This window comes from Amblyomma maculatum, chromosome 4, assembly GCF_055883805.1.
Source record: "Amblyomma maculatum isolate TAMU_Amacu chromosome 4, ASM5588380v1, whole genome shotgun sequence".
NCBI lineage: Eukaryota > Metazoa > Arthropoda > Arachnida > Ixodida > Ixodidae > Amblyomma > Amblyomma maculatum.
Window position 1 is genome coordinate 53,660,103 of NC_139347.1, and position 22,112 is coordinate 53,682,214.

General features: G+C 46.3%; 1 protein-coding gene and 1 long non-coding RNA gene across 6 annotated transcripts in view; one reads left to right on the forward strand and one right to left on the reverse strand.

Moving 5' to 3' along the window:
* LOC146191049 (uncharacterized) overlaps positions 1 to 22,112 on the reverse strand; it is a 47,684-nt gene that overhangs the window by 769 nt on the left and 24,803 nt on the right. For 4 of the 5 annotated variants that reach the window (XR_014706596.1, XR_014706597.1, XR_014706598.1 and 1 more), the window contains one exon: positions 8,230 to 8,462. This is a non-coding gene — a long non-coding RNA (uncharacterized LOC146191049). Of the gene's footprint in view, positions 1 to 8,229; positions 8,463 to 13,695; positions 14,094 to 22,112 lie in introns of all 5 variants that reach the window. The other variant, XR_014706595.1, reaches the window with a different exon arrangement.
* Clk (circadian locomoter output cycles kaput protein Clock) lies at positions 665 to 22,052 on the forward strand. Its single transcript, XM_084601487.1, has 13 exons — positions 665 to 808; positions 2,163 to 2,254; positions 2,532 to 2,621; positions 5,664 to 5,787; positions 6,400 to 6,516; positions 8,173 to 8,389; positions 10,695 to 10,801; positions 12,086 to 12,233; positions 13,674 to 13,852; positions 15,101 to 15,414; positions 16,733 to 17,026; positions 18,757 to 19,116; positions 21,619 to 22,052. Exons 1-13 carry the CDS (start codon positions 706 to 708, stop codon positions 21,721 to 21,723), a joined length of 2,250 nt encoding a protein of 749 aa, XP_084457613.1. The 5' UTR covers positions 665 to 705; the 3' UTR covers positions 21,724 to 22,052.

Sequence of the window (22,112 nt, forward strand, 5' to 3'; positions counted from 1 at the left end):
GCTTGAGATAACTTTCATTACGTACTACGAAGAAATAAGGCTCTCTTCCAGCAGTGGAATTGGCTGTGCGGATGACGTTGAAGATAACAGCGCCAGTTAGTCGTCAACGAAACGGGGACATACTTAGCTGGTAGCAGCGCAACACCCAATAAGCGAATCATGCAGAACTCGCCACTCAATGTACACGAAAACACTTAGCTCAGAGCAAACGCACAGTCGATGAAGGCTGTAGTTTGTGCCACTGAGTTTGAGAAGCGTATGTGCATGATCTTGATCATAAGTACGTACAGCTGCAGCGGGAAAAGATTCGCACAAATTTCGGACAATAAACTGGGCAGAAAAAATCAATAAAAATGTCCAATCATCTGCAAGTGCATGCTGACTTTCTGCCGAACTTTCGGCGAATCCAAGTATCAGGGAAGGCATGTCATTCTCGTTTTATCGCTATCGTTAATCACACCGCAGCGAGTGGAGTATATTTCTCACCAGTGACCAGTCACTCGTGTTAATATTTTTCTGCTGAAGCTGTGTGTTCACAAAATCAATTGAATGCTTAATTTTGTAGCTGAGAATCATGTCATCTCGTGCATGCGTTTGGAAGGCTTTAAAGGACAGAAGTACAGAGTGTTTCCTGGTGGCGTCCGTCTGCGCGTGCATAGGAAGTCGCGGAACCTCAGCGAGAAGAAAAGGCGAGACCAGTTCAACATGCTCATCAACGAACTCTGCTCCATGGTTTCCACGAGCTCTAGGAAGATGGACAAGTCTACGGTGCTCCGATCGACCATCGCCTTCCTGAGGGCACACAATGGTAGGCATTTCTAAACTTACTAATTGCATCAAATCGCCTTATTCGAAGTTGTAATTCAGAAAATCGCGTTCTGCAAACATGACTTTCGTAGCTTGCAGTCACTGCTAATTTAGCTTCGTGAAACAATAAAAACTAATGTCCTGATTGTTAACCGTTGTTATGTAAGAATAAATTAGCTGCACAATGTCTGCTAAGCAAAACAAGCCGGCCAAAGAGCACGTTCTTGAAGGAGGCATCAAACGCTCGGCTTCCTACCGGTGGGACGGGGACGAGAACTGTCAATGCATAGACATGCTCGTACCTTGTGCCAACGTGTTTATTTAGCGTGCGGCATATAATGTAGTCAAAAGCAAGTTCGTTGAGGTTTAGTTAAGTAATCGCAAATGAGACGCAATTTGTCGTGCTTGGTTGTTTCCGTACATTTTCGTTGCATTAAAAGCTGATTTAAGTTTAATATTTACGGGATTCTGAACACGTCACAATGGTACACATGTTGGAATCTGTGCTAAATGTGCAGCTCGTTTTATTTTGTCTAACTGGTGTCGTTCAGCTGGAATCACCCAATTGAAGTCGTTAAACCCCATGTCCACCGAAATCATACTCTGTCTCAGTTCCATAAGATTTTCTGCCATAATAATGAGCTTCGCTCTCGATGAATTCAACCATCACCCTACATTTCTCATCGCGTAATCACCAACAGAAAGAATACAGTGTTACGTGCACAATCAATTAAATTCAAGAACCCGTAAAGAATTACACATTTTACTGATGTCATTAACTAGCATAAATAACCCCATTCAGTTTAAAGAAAGGCCCTTACAATGCTAATTACCGCAGTACTGTATTTCTTCTCATTAACTGATCTATATTACGTTTTTTCTTGGTACAACACTTAAACTTATTGCTCATCAACTCTTTTATTTTCTAAGAAAATTGTTAAGAATAATAATTTTAACTCTATTGTTTTCTATTGCATAGATTATGCTTTGTGTTCTTTTTATTGTTGTAAATTATCTTTACCCTCTGCAATGTACTCTAGCCCTAACGGTAAAAATAAATAATCTTGCCCAGATTTGCAATATGGATAGATTCCGACCATCCCTTACTATGTTCGCCTTTTCATACGGTTGTATACCTGCAGCTAAACAAATAATCTTGCCCAGATTTGCAATATGGATAGATTCCGACCATCCCTTACTATGTTCGCCTTTTCATACGGTTGTATACCTGCAGCTAAACCTTCCAAGTACAGAATCCAGTTACACCAGATGTTTTGTGAACGTCGGGAAGCAAAGCTGGAATACTCTGAGCAGCTCCGAAATGATTTAAACTATATTTAAATGCAACGATGCAGATGTGTCCTTCCAAAGTCAGGAGCAAGAAGGTCAAGAAAACTGGAAGCCCTCGTTCCTGTCAAACGAAGAGTTCACTCACCTGATGCTCGAAGTAAGAACTTGGCTACACGCCTCGCTACTCATTCCCTGCAGATGCCTTTATTCCCCTCTGTCTCATGCGCTGTATTCAACTGGTCAGCACTAAACACTGGTTTTTCGCTTTAAAGAAGGTGCGCAGTCCATGCCATTAATCACAATGCGTTGTCACCAGAAAAGTAGCGCTCTCTCAGCGGGAGTAGCTAGAAGGCGCTACAAAGCGTGTTCTGATTTAGCGCGTAAATTATTCCACTTGGACATGTGTATGACTATGTTTCGAAATGCCGTTTCAGTCGCTTGAGGGATTCCTGCTCGTCCTCTCTCTCAACGGTCAAATCCTGTACACTTCGGAGAGCGTGGCGTCTCTACTCGGCTACCTCCCTGTAAGTGGTCCGTTATGCACGAGTTCTTAACCATACATCAGAAATTCTGCTCGGTGCAGTGGTGTTTGTGCGTATGACAGTGGTCATAATGCCATGAATGAGTGCTTGAGATGCGACCTACAATGTTTCGAAAGTCGCACTGCCGTCACGAAGAGGGAGGGAAGAGGTTCAAAAGCCCTTGCCAACAGTTAAATGCGGCCTGACTTGAGGTATATGGTGTACCCGGTGGGTTGGTATGCATGACACTTCTGAACGATCGATTCACCTGCGTGGGGTGTCCCTACGTACCGCAATTAGAAGGGAGTGTTGTTTGCTAATGTAATGAAATTGCTACGATTGTCCGTACACGGAACGCGGGTATCCGTCGCATAAAAATCACGTCATAAAATGTCGCGCTATATCAGGCGATATTTAAAGAGAAAACGCTGCACAGCCCACACCTATCGATAGCTTACCTTTAAAAAGGTTACCTTTAACTTCTAAGCATGCACACTCGCAGGCGGCATACCAGAATTTGCGTTATTTGTGCTGCGGCTACAAAACAATGTAGATCTAGACAAAGCTCATTGAAGCAGTTCGCAACCACCACAGAGCACACACAGAGAGGGCAGATGGAGAGTTTTAAACAAACTGAAAGAAGTGAGCTTTAAGGGTCTTTCACACTAGCATGACACGACGCCGACGCAAACCCGACGACGGCACCGATGGTCGACCAACTCGTCGGCAGATCGTGTCTGCGGCTGACCAAGCTGTCACACCAGGCCGACAACGACACCAACACGACTGAAAACCAGATGTTTTCCTAATAAGACAAGTTTTGAGGACGGGGACGGCAACAAAACTAGTCTGCCGACTGTCGGTGGGCGGGACTTCACGATATCGGCTGCCGAACAAAAACATTCAAGAAACGCGAGGCCGATTCTACACACCATGCGTGTCCACGGCGAATACCTTTCAGCACTAATGTATATAAGAAAGTATAACATAATTAGTCCATAATCTCCTACCTACACGTGAGCGCGAGCCGCCAAAATACGCGGGGCCGCCGAATGCGTGGGAGATGTCAACGGCAGCATTTTCCAGTCGAGACGAGTCAAGTATAGATCTCCGGTGCGCGTCAAAGCCGTGGCCAACGCGAGCTGCCTTTCTGCATTTCCAAGTGCACAGAAAAGTGCAAAATTAACGACGGTGGTGCTGAAGAAATGAATAAGAAGCGATTATTTTCCTGGAGCGAGCCTAGAGCTGCCGATGCTGCAGAACTTGTAGAACAAAAAGAACCCACGCTGTCCCGCTGTCAGGCCTGTGAAATATGCCGAACGTTTTGCCTGCTACTGCACTGCACGGAAGGCTCAGAATATCAGCCGTTTACTCTCAGCGAGCCGAACAGTCTACGGGTAAATGGTGAACTCCTACCACTCGTACTGCATTCACGATTTTCATTCCGCAAAAAGACACGTCAACTGAAACCAACAATATCCTGACGTCTTAAAGCGCAGGTCCTCGGGAGACAGCACAGCACGTCTTCATGGAATGTAATACGGCGCTCATCTTCTGCCCGGACGAAGTAAGCAGTTTTTTTTTTAAATGAATTTAGACGTCACGTGGCCAGGCCTCTTATGTCTCGACGCGCATTGTTAGTGTCCAGAGCTCCGAGACTGAGTGCTAGTGCTCGCACTGCATGCCCTCTGGCGTGACGTGTGGATAGATTGCGTGCGTGGCCCAAAACCAGTGTGGCGCCATCTGTGGACAAAACAGAGTAGACAGCGAGCGTACTCGAGTCGCCTGGCTCAGGCGACAGCCTGAGGGAGGAACTGCAGTGGCGCTGACGCACTGTGGTTAATTTCAAGGTCCGGCAGTAGAAACTATTTGGGTGCCGCTTATGTTGGCACGTGCCATGGGCGGCAGCCTTGCCCAAAGTTTTCACCCATCTTTCCCTTGGCTTCTTTGTTGCGCGCATCTCTTGCTAACATGTCTAACTTTCTCAGTTCCCTCGTTACCAGACCCCTACATATAGTTCTTGTTTTTTTTTTTCCATTAAACTCCTTTTCCTGTCTCTTCAAGGCGATGTTAACACGCTAAGCAATTGGCGCTCTCGGCTTTGGCTGAGTAGCAGCCTTATGTAAATAAAGGTGTTCTGTTTATTGAGAGGGAACAGAAGAAAACTTTCGTGATGTAATGGGTACCGCAGTTGGCTATGAAATGGAAGATCATCGGTTCGAACCCGCACATCGGCAACATTGCCTATTTTTTCTTCCTGCATTAAAAAAAGAAAAAAAAAAGTATCCACTGCTACTTTATTTGCCTCGGACTGCTTTTATTTTTCAAACACTGCTTTTCGAACCAGTGCCTTGAAAAACTGGGTTATGCAGTCCGGCCCATAATCACGACTGGCGAGGCGCTTGTCTTGGCATGAGTGAATTTATGAAACAGAATTACAAATACAGCACCCTTGCCTATGGTACATAAGAATAAAAAGAATAAACAAAGTAAAATAAAGGAGCAACTCCAGGTAACGAGAATTTTGCATGAAAGAATGAATAATAATAAAGAACTAAGGAGAGGAATAGTACAATGACAAATTAAGGGGAGTGAGAACGAGTGATGGGCCGAATTGGCGGGAAATTTCGCATGTCTAGCTAGTGTGACATAGTTGGGGGACCGTCGGCCGACAGCCGTATTGCGAGCGACGCGGCACGAACACCGACTGTTGGCCGACTGTTTCTGTCGGCGCAGTCTGACCTGGACGCAGACATCACGAAGACACGGTGTTGGCAGACTGAATCGGCGTCGTGTCGTGCTAGTGTGACAGGCCCTTTACTGGTGGGTTATACTATTTTGCGATGAGAGGGTGGTGTGGCACTGTCATGTTAAAACATTCGTAATAACCTGGACACAACGCGAAAAGTATTTTTCTTTAACATTTAGAATGAATTTTTATGTTTAATAACTGCCACTTCCGAAAACACCTGACTGCGAAAAGTTGTCAATGTAAATCTATACAAAGCGGTATAGCTTGTGTCCCCGGCCTTGTTTTCTTTCCAGCATGAGCTGCACAACATCTTCATTCTGGACATTCTGCACGAAAGCGATCATGGTGCCGTCTGCGAAATGCTCAGCTCCGCATCTTCCCAAGGAGCAGGAATAATACGTCAGGACGGCACACAAGGTACATGCGCTCACGAGGCACCGTGTAAACGAAGAACGTGTTCTGTGTGGGCATAAATGACAACCGATTTTAAATATCGAAGACGGTAAACCAATTAGCGAACTAATAAACCATGCACGTTTGAGATAACAGAGGCGAAATGTAAGAAAGTGTTGTATAAGCGGATAGTAAACTACATGAAAGCGGACGAGAACATGCAATGAGGGTTCCAGACGTGAGCCATCAAGGCTATCGTATCACTCTCTTAAAGGCAGAATTTTGTTCCCTTAGTGGCTGAAGAATACAATGCGGATTGTCAATTCTGCGCACCATGTCTATTTCATCCCAATAACATCGCAAAACTTAGTGACACGAAAAAACGCTGGGTGTTTGTCAAGGTTCTGACTCTATGCATATATAATGTCAAATGCGAGGTATCGATTCGTGCTCGGCCTAATAAGCAAATATTTATGCTTTAATCTGCGTTCCTGTTTTTTCAAACTGCCAAGTTTGACAGATTTTAAAATTTTTCAGTGCCTTCTTTCAGCGAGGAGTAACAAAACACTTAGGCGTTACTTACTAAGGGACTTGAAAACGCCACACTGTTCTTATTAATCATCGGTTGCCTTCCAGAAGCCTACGCGAACCTCGATCTCTACATGAAGAGGGGAAACCTTGGTTCGTCGGATTCCAGTGTGAGATATGAGCCAGTGAACCTGAGAGGGACTTTTCTCACTGCCATTGGAGACGGTGGGTGGTATTCTAGCACTGAATACATTATTTTGTCGTTAAATTGGAAATAAGTAAAGAGATTATCACACAGAGGACCTATGAAGCAATCTTTTTAACCTGTTACTGTTCATGTTACTTTTTATTCGCTCGTCATATTTTTTTGAGTTAACATAACCTCTTCCTTCCCCTCTCCCCCCCCCCAAAAAAAAAAAAAAAAGATAAAGACAAAACATTGCCAGCCGCAGTGAGCGACTTTAGCGTTGCGCCTTTGCCCTCATGCGTTAAAAAGCAGAACAAATCCGAGAAATAAAGGATAGAAGAGATTATAGAGGTGCACTCAGATTGTGGGTGTGAGTGAATTATAGATGTTACATTTTATGAATATAATATAAAGTGATAGGGCTGGTGTTCAGATGGTGGTGGAAAGGGATATGGAGATAACGACATAGTTATAAGGAGGTAATACAAGAATTCTGTTCCCATGGCTGCGAAACATGCCTTACGAAATGTAGAAATGGTGTTATCGAAATTGATCAATGCATTCGCGTGTTTTAACATAGCGCAGTCAAATATTTCCAGGGCTACCCAAAATTTGACCTTGCCCCCACCTTAACTGAAATGTGATTTTGAAGTATCTGAGCGAAAATCTTGACGTGTCCGTGTCCATAGTCCAGTTTGACATCGTCTACTATTCAAAACTTGACATTGTAAAAAAAAAAAATCGCCCTAAATAAATAAATAACAATGCAATTTCTCGGCGGCGATTACGTGTCACTACTCAATGCACAACAATACCCGCCTGAAATGGTTCGAAAGTGGCTAAGAAGTCGGGGTCACCTAACACATTCAAACCTTGCTATTTAAGTCACCTGTCACTTTTATGGCTTCTAGTTCGTCATGGAAACTTATGTGGCAACACTAGAAATAAAACTTCACTATATTGGTACCTTTTTATTTTAAGGCGATCGCCGTAATGACACTGTTCTCTATGGCCTTAGTTAATGGGGCAAGTTGGGCATGTTGGTACACAGTTCTCGGAAAAGTAGCGTAAAAAAGACGCGGACAAGGACGACATGAGAAGGACGGGCGCCGAAATTACAACAGTTTTTTCTTTTTTGGAAGAATGCACTGTTATATACATTCTGTACAGCCGATGGCTCATGCGCAAATAGTTCAGCTCTTTTTGGGTAAGGGTGGCAGAGGCGATGCTGACACAGCCCTCTCCCAGACTACATATCTGTTCAGATTCTGCGATTTCTCTTTCCCTTCTCTTTCCTTTCTCTTGGTTTTCGAGAACACTTCCATGCAATATAATGCTTGAAATGTGGTATGTATAGTGCCATAGATTTAATGAGTATATTCAATGAGAATAGTGCTTGCGAAATACCTCGTGCGAAGTGTCTCACGAAATCACAAAAACAAGCTCGATTCGCGCTTGTAGTGTACGCTAAACTCTTGTGAGGTCACATTTGCAAATTCAAACATGGAGTTGTACAATAATATTTATCTGCCCAAAGAAGAGCGGCTCAGCGAAGTGAGCATCAGGAAGCATGCAGGGGTCCGTGAAATACCACACACGCAGGTACAATTCCATAGTAAACGGCAATGCTCTCAGCCACCGCAATCACCAAGAGCAGCGAGAGGCTTATGCACGTGGTGAACACACGCTGGCAGGTCTTCCCATGAGCGGCCTGGAGTACGACTCAAACAGCTGCAGCAGCGTGTGCTCACCCAACACGGGCTCGGCTGAGCTGGCCGCGCCTTGCCTTGTGGCCATGGTGCGGCTGCAGACGCCGCAGCTGCTCCGGGAGCTCATCCTCTGCGATGGGTCCAGGAACGAATTCAGCTCAAGACACAGCCTGGAGTGGAAGTTTCTCTTCCTTGACCACAGGTGAGAAAAATCAACAGACCTGTTTACCATATCCTTCTTCTTTTACCATCGCTCTAGTCCAACTGGTCGAACTCTGCGAAAAAAAAAAAAAAGGAAAGAAACAGTGTTTTTATTATTTTCCTGCTTGAAAGTTGACTGAGCTCTATAGCCTTAATGAATGTCACTCCTCAGGACATATGACTTATCTGTCAATACTTCAGAGCGGAGGAAACAGCTGAAATACCTTACTCTAACTTGTGCAGAACATTTTATCCCTCTGTCATAAAAGCCGCTGTGGGGGCAGTATGACTTTGCCATTCAGTACGTGCACTGCCGGACACTCGTTCAGCACAGAGTGAAAATCTGTCTAGTCTTGATAGCAGCAAATGACAAACTGGATGGCCTTTTATATGAGGAGTGTTCACCGAGAGCATGGAATGAAACACAAGACTGACTTCATCGTCAGTGAATAGCAGCTGCTGTTCAGGCAAGATCGACTGACTGCAGGTGCACGTTGGTCATCTCTAGAAAAAATGTGGAAGAAATAATAGTGGATGAACAGAAAGAGGAGCAGTTAATGATAGCAGAAACGATACGTAGCTAGTGAAACGAAAGAAAAAGAAAAAAAGAACAGGAAAAAAGAACGAAGCGGTATCATAGCAAGGACCAAAACATGGAAAAGGAAAACACACAAAAAAATTGTTCAGCTAACTGCAATTAGAAACAAGTAACTAGCAATTGAATGGAAAGAAAAAAAAAGAGGTAGAGAAAATGAGACAAGATTGTGTGCTGGTTGTCTGACCATGTGCATCACGAACTGGCACGCAGCATGAGTAACCACTATTTTTCACTAATATGATCTTTTCGCATTTGCGTTTTAGGTTTGTTACTTCGTTCATTAATCACATCAATGTGTCTTTTCTACGCCGGATACTAATTAGCCGCTTATAATTTTTATTTTATCTGTGTAGATTCATACAAGTAGTGCATTTTTGTCACCCCCAACATCTTGGCGGCTTTCCACAGAATTGTGAACAAACGACGTACAGTATACGGCTGAGTGTGCAAGGGCCATGGTTACGCTGGCCAATGAAAGATGAGCATCCACTAGAATAAACGTCACGTTCACCGCTTTAATAGTTCACTTCGACACAAATCTATACAATGCTTTGAAATGACCTAAAAGATGGAGCGAAGTAAGTTGAAAAATGAGTCAGGAGGAGGAGGAAGATGAGGAGGAAAGGCAGGGAGGTTAACCCGTAACAGCAATCGGTTTACTACCCTGCACTGGGGGAAGGGGGTGAGTGGGTATAAAAGTTGTGAGAGAGGAATGGGTGAAGTTAGTACAGTCACATCACAGCCATATCACATCGCGTCACAGTCATATAACTTAACATAACAGCAAACTCGTAGTCTTTCGATTAAGCCTGTGCTTTTCATAAAGCGGAGCAGTGCCTGGGAGGCCTTCACCGCAGACGATCGCCGTGGCCAGGGACCTAAAATCTTAATTTCAGTCAATGGGCGTCCATCTAGATGCTTCAGCGTACGGCACAGACACTGTATTTCCTCACTGTATATAGGGCACTCACAAAGAATGTAGCCTATAGACTAGCATCCACAGTTTGTACATGCAGGGCTGTTACACCGAAACAGTGGCGGCGAAACACATCTACTTGTGCCGTCGGCCGCGAAATGGAATTGGTCCGCGTAATAAAACTCTTCCTTCAATTTCGCTTTGCTACCAGACCGCGCTGAGCTCATCCTATGCTCAGTACACGGATATGTTGCCGCTTCAGTTGAAATAAGTGCTGTTGCACCACCCGCTTTAATACTGTGGATGGCAGGCACTTACTTGATGTCCAATATTTGTGATTGGCAGTGCGAGCTTTAGTTCGATAATACATTTAACTGTTTTTATTTTTTTTTTCACGCGGACTTTACGGAAGCGCACAACACACATACGGAAATAGCGTAAACGGAGAAAAAATGGAAGCAACTTGAGAATCAGTACTAGTTCTTCAGTTTACTCCTACTGTGCTCCTTTTGAGTGCTATCGTGCGACGTCCACATTTAATGCATACAGTCTTTGTCAAAAATATACGGTCCAAGGGGTTCTCTCCTAAGTTCTGTAATGGTGCTTCTGGAAGCAATACTGGAATAGGTAAGCTAGAGAAGAGTGAGGGCGAGATTCGTCAACTACGAGGTTTCGAACTCTATAGAAGCGCGAGGAGCTGGGAGGAAAGCCCTTCGGCCGTATCAATTTTGGTAAAGACTGTCCTTTATGCCGTGCAGTGGTGTGGAAGCACTGTTCTCTTTTCCTTTGCAGAGCACCTCCAATAATCGGGTACCTGCCCTTCGAGGTCCTTGGTACATCAGGATACGACTACTACCACGTGGAGGACCTGGAGAAAGTTGCCGCGGGACAGGAGGCCTGTACGGTGTTGCGCTTTGTTTCTCCGTCACTAACGAAGCGCTGCGTGGCTTACTATTCTTAAATGCATCTGCCGGAAAATAATTGTGGGCTTAACAACCGCTAATAAGCTTCCGCGTTGCATTATTCAGAACGTTTATATAAAGGCAGGATAAGTTTCCCTTGGACCTATCTTTCTGTTTTGTTAAGCGTCATGAGTGAAGCTGATTGGCTTCGCAGAAGCAGCTTTCTCAGCTTTCGCTTAAACAAGAAATCGAGCCTAAATCTAGATTAATCTGTCAGCTTATGCAATCTTAAGGGGTCTAGTACAGACACATCGGCGAATGTGATGACACAATGAACAAATAAAAATGACACGTCCGACGTCGACGTTGCTTCTGCTCAGCCGAGAGTCGTCTGTACAATTCATAAGTTCTCAACCCCGCGAAAGTAAACGGAGGTCTTGGCGCGCTGCTTTTCATGCTTTTCACACTCTATTTTGATTGATATATAATGTGTCCTATTGAAGGAAATCGGCTTTGGTTATCAAATAAACAGGTTTGAATTGTGGTGCTGGCGGAGACTCTTGAGAGTTCCTTGGACTGCCAGAAGATCAAATCAGTCGATATTGTCGGCCATAGACCCTGACTGCTCATTGGAGGGTCAAATTCTAAAGTTAAAGCTCAGCTACTTTGGTCATCTGATGAGAGGAGAGGAGTCGCTGGAGAAAGATTTGATGTTGGGAAAGGTTGAGGGTCACCGGAGAAGGGGTAGGCAGAGAACGCGATGGTTAGATGGCATCCTCGAGGCCTTGCAGATGAAGTTATGTGATGTTAGGAAGATAGTAAGAGACCGGAAAGCGTGGCGTGATATGGTCCATAGGGTCACGAAGAGTCGGACACGACTGAACGACTGAACTGAACTGGTTTTAAATGCCGAAAATTTGCGCAGTATGAGACAATGGTCATGATCAGTCGCAAATAATTTCTTCTTGCCTTCCGGCTGCTTCAGGCGATGGTAAACGTTCTATGTGCTCTTTAAACGGATTTCTGCGAGGGTCTTGAATATATGCTTTATTTTAATGAGTTCGATACACAATATATAAGCGCACGTCAATTGCATTACAATATTCGCTGCTAATTTCTAAGTCTCGTGGTATTATTTAGTGATCAATGGTTGTTGAATGAGAGAGAGAATACCGTGGATGCCACTTGCGAATGGCCTCTCATTTCTGTGGTGTCTGAGACATGCCTTCGCCATGTGGAATCACGCGCCGTGTGGTGACGCCAGCGACGCGTGGCGGCCAGTGATGCAGACGGGCGAGGGCACTTCCTGCCACTACCGCTTCCTGACCAAAGGCCAGCAGTGGATCTGGCTGCAGACGCGCTACTACATCACCTACCACCAATGGAGCTCCAAGCCGGAGTTCGTCGTCTGCACGCACACCGTTATGAGGTATGAAAGACCACATGTTAGACTCGATGGGACAGACTGCTGGTTATAGTGTTGGTACATACATCTCTTGTGACGATGCAAATTACAGTTGAGCAAAAGTGAATGTAACGACAAGAAGGGAGCGTGCCATGCAATTGGAGCGTGCAAAGTCAACAGCTATCGCGAATAAAGAACTTTTGTGCTCCAAGTCATCGCAGAGCGCAGCGGATGTTTTTCGTTTGTTTTTTTTTTTTTTAACTATACGTAACCGTCCTGCTGGAAGACGTTAGTGAAAAAAGTGTTGAATGATAAATCAGTCTAGCGACACCAAATCCTCTAGTGAACCTAACCTTATAAACAAAGCGGAAATTATAGCGAATGAAAAAAAAAAAATCATGAAACGAATTAGTAGTGTATTATATAGCAATACCGCTCTCCTGTTTTTATTTCTGTCCTCATTCTTCCGCCATGTTGAATCAAGATAGGTGCCAGGATGTTTGTGGCACATGGAAGACACCAGCGATAATGTGGCAAAAAAGGACATGCAGGTACCACACAACACGTGCGACTCTGACTCATATCCTTGCTAGTACGGCACCCAGAACAAAACTTTGAGCGGCCTGCTCAAGAAAGAAAATTTATCTGTGGAGAGCTTTATTGTACCAGAAAAAAAGCCTGAAAGTTTATCCCGCCTCTTTAGTGTGTGTGTGCGTGTGTGCGTGTGTGTGTGTGTGTGTGTGTGTGTGTGTGTGTGTGTGTGTGTGTGTGTGTGTGTGTGTGTGTGTGTGTGTGTGTGTGTGTGTGTGTGTGTGTGTGTGTGTGTGTGTGTGTGTGCGTGTGTGTGTGTGTGTGTGTGTGTGTGTGTGTGTGTGTGTGTGTGTGTGTGTTTCTATGAATTCACGGCTTCCTTCAGATAGTTTGTTACTTGACATTTACATACAGTATAATCACTACTGTAATTTTTTCTCGCACTTGTAAGCTGTTATTTTGGGCTATGGTACTGCCAGTTTCTTAAACATGGTAATTTTGCTGTTGATGCGTTTTACTGGGTCGTGAAGCCTTACGGATCAAAACAAGGTGTGCACACGGCAAAAGAAGAAAGGGAGAATAAACATTATTTGTTCAAGAAATATTGCCTGGTGTCTTCGCAGCAATAGGTGTCCTTAGTCCAGGTCTCCGGTGGCTCTCTATAGCTATTCGCACGGCGCATTCTACCAGGCTGAGTTGAACCTCGCTTCCTGTAGCTGGACAGCGCTCTCCATTATGTGTGCCCTGCTTTGTTTGCAAGCTTTGAGATGCTGCCGAATCGACCAGTCTGCTAAAACGCCCTAATCCATTACCTCTTCAACCTTTTGTTAAGAGTATTTAAATTCTGAAAAATTGCGTACAGTTGCACGGAGTTGGATGTGCACGGAACTTCTTTGACAATTCATCGCTCTGCCTAATTTCCACTGCCTCCAGCTACGACGAAGACCTGACTCACGGCAAGACGTCGTCTTCCGGAGGAGCGCCGACGGCGTTCTCGCGGGCCTCGGTGCCCACCCGCATGTCGTACCAGAGCTCGCGGGTCTCCTCCGCGCCCTCCGTCAGCTCCAGGGACAGCCTGTCCCCGAACCTGTCCGAGAAGTCGACATGCGCCGGTGAGTGCCAGACCAGCGCGCTTTGACAAGAGTGAAATTGGTTACTCGGTGTCTTAAAATTACGGACAAAATGCGGACACGTGATGACCTTCTCTTGGTATGACTTGTTGCAAACCGTTCGTAAGGTTGCAGCTGCGTGTGCATCGCCTATTATTCCCGGCAGTTTGAAATGCTGTATCATTCCAGTCCAACGACAATTGAGCTCCATACCACAGGCGTTACGAAAAGGCCGCGGAAAGACCTGCAAAATGAAGAATTTTATCGTGAACATCGCGGTTACTTGTACTAACTACCTATTAGAAACTCACGGACAGTATAGTAAGCAAAAGCAACTTAGAACAAATCGATAAAAAATATTTTCTGTCGTTTTGTTTCATTTGTGCTGTACAGAGATGTCTTTGAATAAATGACAGTCATTTTTTTTTTCTTTTTTTCTTAAAGGGCATGTACACCCAATTATTACCAACTATCCTTTTCTGCGCATATGTCTACGTCCGATTTGTTGTCATGGCTTGCCTCAAAGCTAAGAAACAGCACCCGCTTGAACATTTATGCGGTCACGTTGGTGTTCGCTCCGTACTGTTAGCTGTCATCATCAGTGCCTATCGTTTCTGTCGCTCTTTCGCGCAAGTTTCTTTTTATAGCTATGGGCATAGCACGAGCCAATCTGACGAGTAGCAAAGGTGGCGCAGTGTTGCAGCTTGGAATGAGGCAGAGTGCAGCATGCCACTCTCCAGGCTAAGCAATAAACTAGAACGATGTAATCGCCAAAATATGTAAACTTATAAAAGACAGAGCCAGGCGTTCTCCTTTTATCTTTCGTATACCTGCACAAAACAGGCAGCCAGAACTTGCGCCGCATAATGCGGACGCCACGCCACGTGGTCTGAGGGCAATGGTGCACACAGTTGAGAGTACTTGGGGCATAAGTGAACACAAGGCTTCAATCAAAACAAAAACACAATCAGCGCTTCACCTGCCCCTTTCCCTTCTGTTTACTAGCCTCTGTTGTATGCGGTTTGAGCGTGGGTTAGGATAGAATCGAGTGACAATACTGTCGCTATGGCTTTGGCAGGCTTCGGGCGCATAGCCTGACTGCAAGAACAGCGCGAAGACAGCGTACCGGGTACACGCACATCTTCTTCGTGTGTGTATAATTATTTCAAGCATCAAACGAACGCGCCTATACCGTTACAGCCTTGCTTCCACCGTGCAGTTATTATCTCTCCATCCTGCTCCCCGCTCCAGGCGTGCTGCGAGACGACCGTGGCGGTGGTAGTGGCGGCACCTGCGGAGACCAGCTGTCCCTTCCGTTCACTGAGGCTTGCACCATAACACGCGAGTCCCCGCCGCTGGGACGCCTGGTGCCGATCGCGTCGGAGCCCACCTCGTCGTCCTCATCCTTGCAACAGGAGATGATGGACCAGCGGCCTTTCCAGACGACCGCCACGTGTCACGCGCCCCTCATCACGCTAACCACACTGCAGCCCATCGCGGCCACCTTCACGGGCCCCTCCTCGATGGGCTCCGCTCAGAGCGGTGCGGCAGCAGCTGCGGTGCAGGCGAGTGAGCGAACCGCCGCCGCACTGGCACCACTATACCTCGCTTACGCTGCGAGCGTACAATGGGCAATGAACGCCGAAACAATTCGGGAACGTCTAATTTGAGCACGACTGAACGGACATCATTTGGGTCACTTGCTTCAGATGCGCAGGGGACTGATGGTCGAGAGTTAGCTGGCAGATATATATATGACAGCTGAAATCAAGAATAAGACACTGACCTCGGGAGTAGATGCAGTGCGAAAAACTCTGCACAAAGGCAAATTCCATAAGGAAGATGTAAGCGGGAGGAGAAGAGGTGGGGCAGTGAAAACAGGCGGTCAGATATAAATATCGAGTTTGTGGGACTTGCCAGGATACGGAGGCTCGATCGAACAGTCCCAGGTCAAGTTTAGATAAAGGTCACTGCCAGAGGTCTTCGCAGTGGGCGCAAATGCTGGTAATAACGAGAATAAACCACGATGTAAGGAATACTGAACAGACGCGCCGGAAGGCTTTGCACTTGTCAAAATATTTGCAATCTATGGATTTGCGCAGGTGTGCCATGTCACTGTCTGTGCTGGCGTGGTACATGTCATCAACCTGGCATAAAAATGAATTCGAAGTGGGGTGCTGTTCACTAAGGTTGGAGTTGGAAGCAACGGAGCGACGGCTATAAGGTTTCGCACCATGCGCTAAATATCAAAAGAAAGGAAGGCCTATTGGTCCAGCTGTCCGCATTCATTGAAATACTGGTCGTATCTATTCGATAACTCGAGCCATAACCTGTGCACGTGCTATGTTTAGAAATAAATCTGCCTGCGGGAACAAAACAATTAAGGATGACCCACGCTCTCTGGCGATCATTAAACATTGTACGCTCATCATTTGTATATTCAGTACATTACTGATCTCCAGTGACGCATCCTATGAGCTGTTCGTTTTCGGGTATATGATGTTTTATTTTGCGATGTTATGACCAGATGTGGTAGTCGCGACAAACGACACGAATATATGGAGCTCCTATTGATACACAAAATGACACTTGTTGTCATGGTCTGCAAGTGGTCAGGACGCTTTTGTCGCTGCGACTAAAGGTAACGCTACTTGGTAAAAGCTCAGCAATGGAAACAGATGACTGGCAATACAGAACTCTGGCAGCATAGCACTCCGCCTCTCTCTTAGTTCCATTTCTGGCCAAATTCGGAGCGAACAGTACGTGAGGCTCCAGAAGCCACCGATGGCGGCCACCTTTCTGCAGCTCCTTATAGTGCGGCTGTTCCACAGGTGTGCTCTGAGTACAGCCTCACCTTAGGAACGTCCGCGGCGGCCGCGACAGGTGCTGCAACCTGGGAGGCTGTCTGCTTGCCTGGAGACCAGCGACCAACAGCTCAGTTCGAGGCCTATGCTCAACCAGCAGCCGCAGGGACAGCCCTCTCCTCTGCCGTCGCAGCAGCAGTCGTCCAGTTGCCAGCAGCAACCGCAGCAGCAGAGCCAGTTCCAGGACTACCTGAGACGCAGGCACCAGGCGCTGCAGCAGCAGATCCTCCGGCAGCAGGAGGAGCTGCGGAGGGTCTCCGAGCAGCTGATGCTTGTGCACTTCATCAACCCAAACTTTGCGGCCACAGTGACGGTAAACACGCTCAAGATGTAGGGGGATCGCCGCGCCTGAGGCCGCATCTTGTAAAATGGTTTTATCGATACATTTTCCCCCTCTGCTTCTCGCCATTGACGCTTGTGACATCGGGGTAGGTAGAAAGCAGCGGCGAACGACCATGATATACGGAAAAAGTTGTACACTGCGTCCAGAATCGCTACAAAAAATCGACTACTTATTTCACCTCTTTCGCCTCGAGTGTAGACTATAATATCATATAGCTAGAGGTAATTCACCTGCCAGTTTACGGCAAGAGTTTTTTATTCTGCCATTTGAACCTGACAACCGTTTCTGTGGGTGCCGATACGAAGTCATGACCCTATTATAATTTAACTTGTTCTTGTATCATTACGAAGTTTCCCAACTATCGTACAGTCCGCTTTGAGACTCCGGGTCGGTTTCTGGTGCCTGGGGTTATACTATAGTCTCAGTACGTGAGAATCTGCATTTTTGCTCCATCCAGCTGCAACTTCAGGCGGCAAGCTCCCCATTATAGGAATGTTACGGTGAGCTTAGTCCGGAAACCGCAACTTTCCTTAAGCCGGACATGAGAACGAGACAACAAGAAGTCCGACTTAATCAGAATATTTCGAAACTTCACATTCAAATAGTATCCAACAGAAACAACTTCAGCCCCGGACGGGATTTGATTCAGCGGCAACGAAAACAAAGCTCTTTAGTTCTTTGATTCCCTACTACCCCATTCGGATATTGGGTACTTAACTGGCAGCGTCTTGCACTGTGCGTTCGATGTCGTTCTCTTCATCGTTTCTCATTCGTTCGTTCTGCGTCGCAAAGGAACGCCGCGGATTCCCAATCTATTTGACCACCCGCAAGAATTCGGTAACATTCAATGATTTCGCACAATGCACATAGACTCCTTTTGCATTTCGTAATACTTGAAATGTGGCCGCCGTTACTGGCATTACAGACTTTTAGTTTAGCGCTATCGCTTACCGCTATCGTTTACCGCTACCGCGTGAGCGTCAGTACGCATGCGCAGATCACCCCGAGGGGGACAGTGCGTCAGGACGCGGATGGGCAAGGAGAGCGACGTCGGATAGTTTCGTTTTCGCGGCGTGAAGAGTCCAGAGCAGCTGAAGACTATGTCTGTTGTACGGAGTTTGATTTATTTCCTTTAGCATGTCCGTCAATGTTTTGAAGCGGAATCTTCACTACGGTAGGTAGATCGAGCCGTCGGGTATGCACGCTTTTCACCTTGAGGGAGATTTAGAGTGCGACCATCATCTATGAACCGCCTTATAATGCGCCAAGCTAGTTTCCGGTGAGGTATTTCACACGTACTGTATACCCTAGACGGTGAACTAGACCGTGAATTTTTTTACTGCCGGGACCCCATCAATGCACGGGGCCCAGTAGTGGGACACTCGGGACATTGTTAGGTGTAAATTAAGGTAACGTAATAAGTGAAGCACTAAAATAAGCGCAAAGTAGTGAAGAAGGCAAGAGATGGCATATGAACCTGCCCCGTATGGAGCCCTCCACTAAAAAAAGTCTGCGTTCATCACAGCCGATAGCATTGCTTTAGCACCTAAAAAACGCATGGACAAGGCAGTCTTCCTTATGGTGTTTGCAGCTTCGTTGTTTCACTTGCTTCGTAATTCGCGACTAAGTTACGCAAGCGTATTCACATCGGATCCCCTGCCACAAACCGACTTCTACTTCTTTTTTTTTTTCGCACGCAGAGTGGCAATGCCCCATTATACACGCTATCCCTACCGACAACCACGCTGTCTGTGCCGACGTCCACAATGGCCGGTCCAGCAGGAGCACTGACGCCTGCGCCCTACCTGTTGGCAACGGCTCCTGCAAACTGCATGGGAACTGGGTCGCAGAGGAACCAGATGCACCACTCTCAGGACCAGCAACAGCAACCGACACTGCAGCAGCAGCAGCAGCAGCAACAGCAACAGCAACAGCAGCACCACCACCAGCAGCAACAGGCGCTTCAGCAGCACCACCACCACCACCACCACCACCACCAGCAACAGCAGCTTCAAGGATCGAGTTTTTTGGGAACCATATCACCGGGTCCTGTTGCGCCGGTGAGCTATTTATGACGCAATAGGGGAATTATCCGGGGAGGTAGGCAGCTCCCCGGGGAACACAAATATTTTCCGTGACTGTAGTGAGTAGCGATTGCACTTAAAGCTCTGGCGTCCGTAGGTTGCACTGCTATCCTCATGAGAGCATTTTCACAATTTAACAAAAACGGGATTCGGGCGAGAGACTCTTCCGTGCAGTTCAATGACCACCAGTGCGTAAGACATAACTTATATGCAGCGCGGTTCTTGCGAATACTTTGCAGTAACAGTACGGTGCAAAATGAGGAATGTCTAGTAAAAAGATGCTACAGGTGTGTGTGTGTGTGTGTGTGTGTGTGTGTGTGTGTGTGTGTGTGTGTGTGTGTGTGTGTGTGTGTGTGTGTGTGTGTGTGTGTGTGTGTGTGTGTGTGTGTGTGTGTGTGTGTGTGTGTGTGTGTGTGTGTGTGTGTGTGTGTGTGTGTGTGTGTGTGTGTGTGTGTGTGTGTGTGTGTGTGTGTGTGTGTGTGTGTGTGTGTGTGTGTGTGTGTGTGTGTGTGTGTGTGTGTGTGTGTGTGTGTGTGTGTGTGTGTGTGTGTGTGTGTGTGTGTGTGTGTGTGTGTGTGTGTGTGTGTGTGTGTGTGTGTGTGTGTGTGTGTGTGTGTGTGTGTGTGTGTGTGTGTGTGTGTGTGTGTGTGTGTGTGTGTGTGTGTGTGTGTGTGTGTGTGTGTGTGTGTGTGTGTGTGTGTGTGTGTGTGTGTGTGTGTGTGTGTGTGTGTGTGTGTGTGTGTGTGTGTGTGTGTGTGTGTGTGTGTGTGTGTGTGTGTGTGTGTGTGTGTGTGTGTGTGTGTGTGTGTGTGTGTGTGTGTGTGTGTGTGTGTGTGTGTGTGTGTGTGTGTGTGTGTGTGTGTGTGTGTGTGTGTGTGTGTGTGTGTGTGTGTGTGTGTGTGTGTGTGTGTGTGTGTGTGTGTGTGTGTGTGTGTGTGTGTGTGTGTGTGTGTGTGTGTGTGTGTGTGTGTGTGTGTGTGTGTGTGTGTGTGTGTGTGTGTGTGTGTGTGTGTGTGTGTGTGTGTGTGTGTGTGTGTGTGTGTGTGTGTGTGTGTGTGTGTGTGTGTGTGTGTGTGTGTGTGTGTGTGTGTGTGTGTGTGTGTGTGTGTGTGTGTGTGTGTGTGTGTGTGTGTGTGTGTGTGTGTGTGTGTGTGTGTGTGTGTGTGTGTGTGTGTGTGTGTGTGTGTGTGTGTGTGTGTGTGTGTGTGTGTGTGTGTGTGTGTGTGTGTGTGTGTGTGTGTGTGTGTGTGTGTGTGTGTGTGTGTGTGTGTGTGTGTGTGTGTGTGTGTGTGTGTGTGTGTGTGTGTGTGTGTGTGTGTGTGTGTGTGTGTGTGTGTGTGTGTGTGTGTGTGTGTGTGTGTGTGTGTGTGTGTGTGTGTGTGTGTGTGTGTGTGTGTGTGTGTGTGTGTGTGTGTGTGTGTGTGTGTGTGTGTGTGAGAGAGAGAGAGAGAGAGATCTCAACTGATCAGCTACTAGCGAAGGGGCACAAACTTGTATCAGGCTGGGTAGTTCTTATTCCTGGATATGTTCGAGCACGTGGAGCCTTTTATTATGAGTATATAGCGCACTACAAGATAGAAAGCGAAACTATAGGCGAGTGTCCAGGGCTGGAAGTTTATTTCATGCAATTGAAAACCGTTCTTTGTTGAATACTATTTAAAATATATTGCTGCTAGCGCAGCATCCGAGAGGGCTTGTGACCCAACCGTGCTGACACGGCTGCCGCAAGAATACACATAGAAAGAGAGCAGCGTGAATATTTGCTTATAAAGAAAAGCGAGCAGGTGATACTTTAGCAAATATTTTCTTAATTAACATTGGGCGTGAATTTCTGTATTCATACACCCTTCATGTCATGCATTTCCATGTTCCAGCTGTACTTGTTTTTAGTGCTAATTTTCAGTTTTCAATGGGACATAACATAAATATTTCGAACATAAAAACAATAGTTTCTCAGTTTAAATACGTTCCGTGTTAGCCGCCATGTGCGAAATTGAATCGCAGTTCTGCACTTAACCCACGCTCAGATTAAAGATCAGAAAAGAATTGTAGTTGGAGTGACGCGGTAGTGCACGTCATGCTTTAAAGTGCCTGTAATGCGTTGTGTGGATTCACTTGTTGCGATTCGTGTTAGCCGCCATGAGCGAACTTGAATCGCAGTCTTTGTCTCAGGCAGGTCACGTAATGGTCAGAAAAAATAACTGGTTGACTGGCAAAGCACCAGAATGGCCGGCATATAAAAGCAACCATAGGCAGCTGAAGGCATTGTGAAAACTTAAAGTAGAAAATATTTGTGAATTCTGACACAGGTCGCATGGCGGCACCGGAACTATAGACCGGCTGTCTAGAGACCATTTGACGATCATTGCCTCAGGGTACGATGTCTGATGACGGTGACGACGGTTTCATTGTGTCAAATATTTTGGTCCTGTTAGAGATTATCACATAGTCTTTCTTTTCTTTCTTTGCTTTCTTCAGGTGTACCCTCTCCAACTGCCTGCGGATCACCAAATGATATTCACTTCAAATTTTAACGCGACGTCATACATGGATACTAGCGGCACCGGCGGCGACGAGCAGTAACACCGGTCGTTCCGAACTGCACCAACAAACCCACAACCAGCCAGCGCTGTCGCGCTTCACCAGTAGTCTGGAGGCACGTTACAAAAACGCTGCGGCTCGTTTCACTCCAACACAGACCAACCAAGGACCAGCAACGCAGCGCAAGTTCTTGTGACAGCCACCATGCATCTACAACTAGTCGTACAATCAGAAACCTGATAGCTACTATGTGGGCATGTATTGCGAGTTGGCCAATAGGCTGTGCAGAAGGCGAGGCGCGCGAACTTTCGAAACACTCCAGTCTATATTTGGTAACGCATCTTCCTCCATCTGAACTACATTAAATTATCCATGAGCCAAACGTTAACTCAGGAGTAAGGAATCGACAAAAAGCTGTTTCTTGTTTGTCA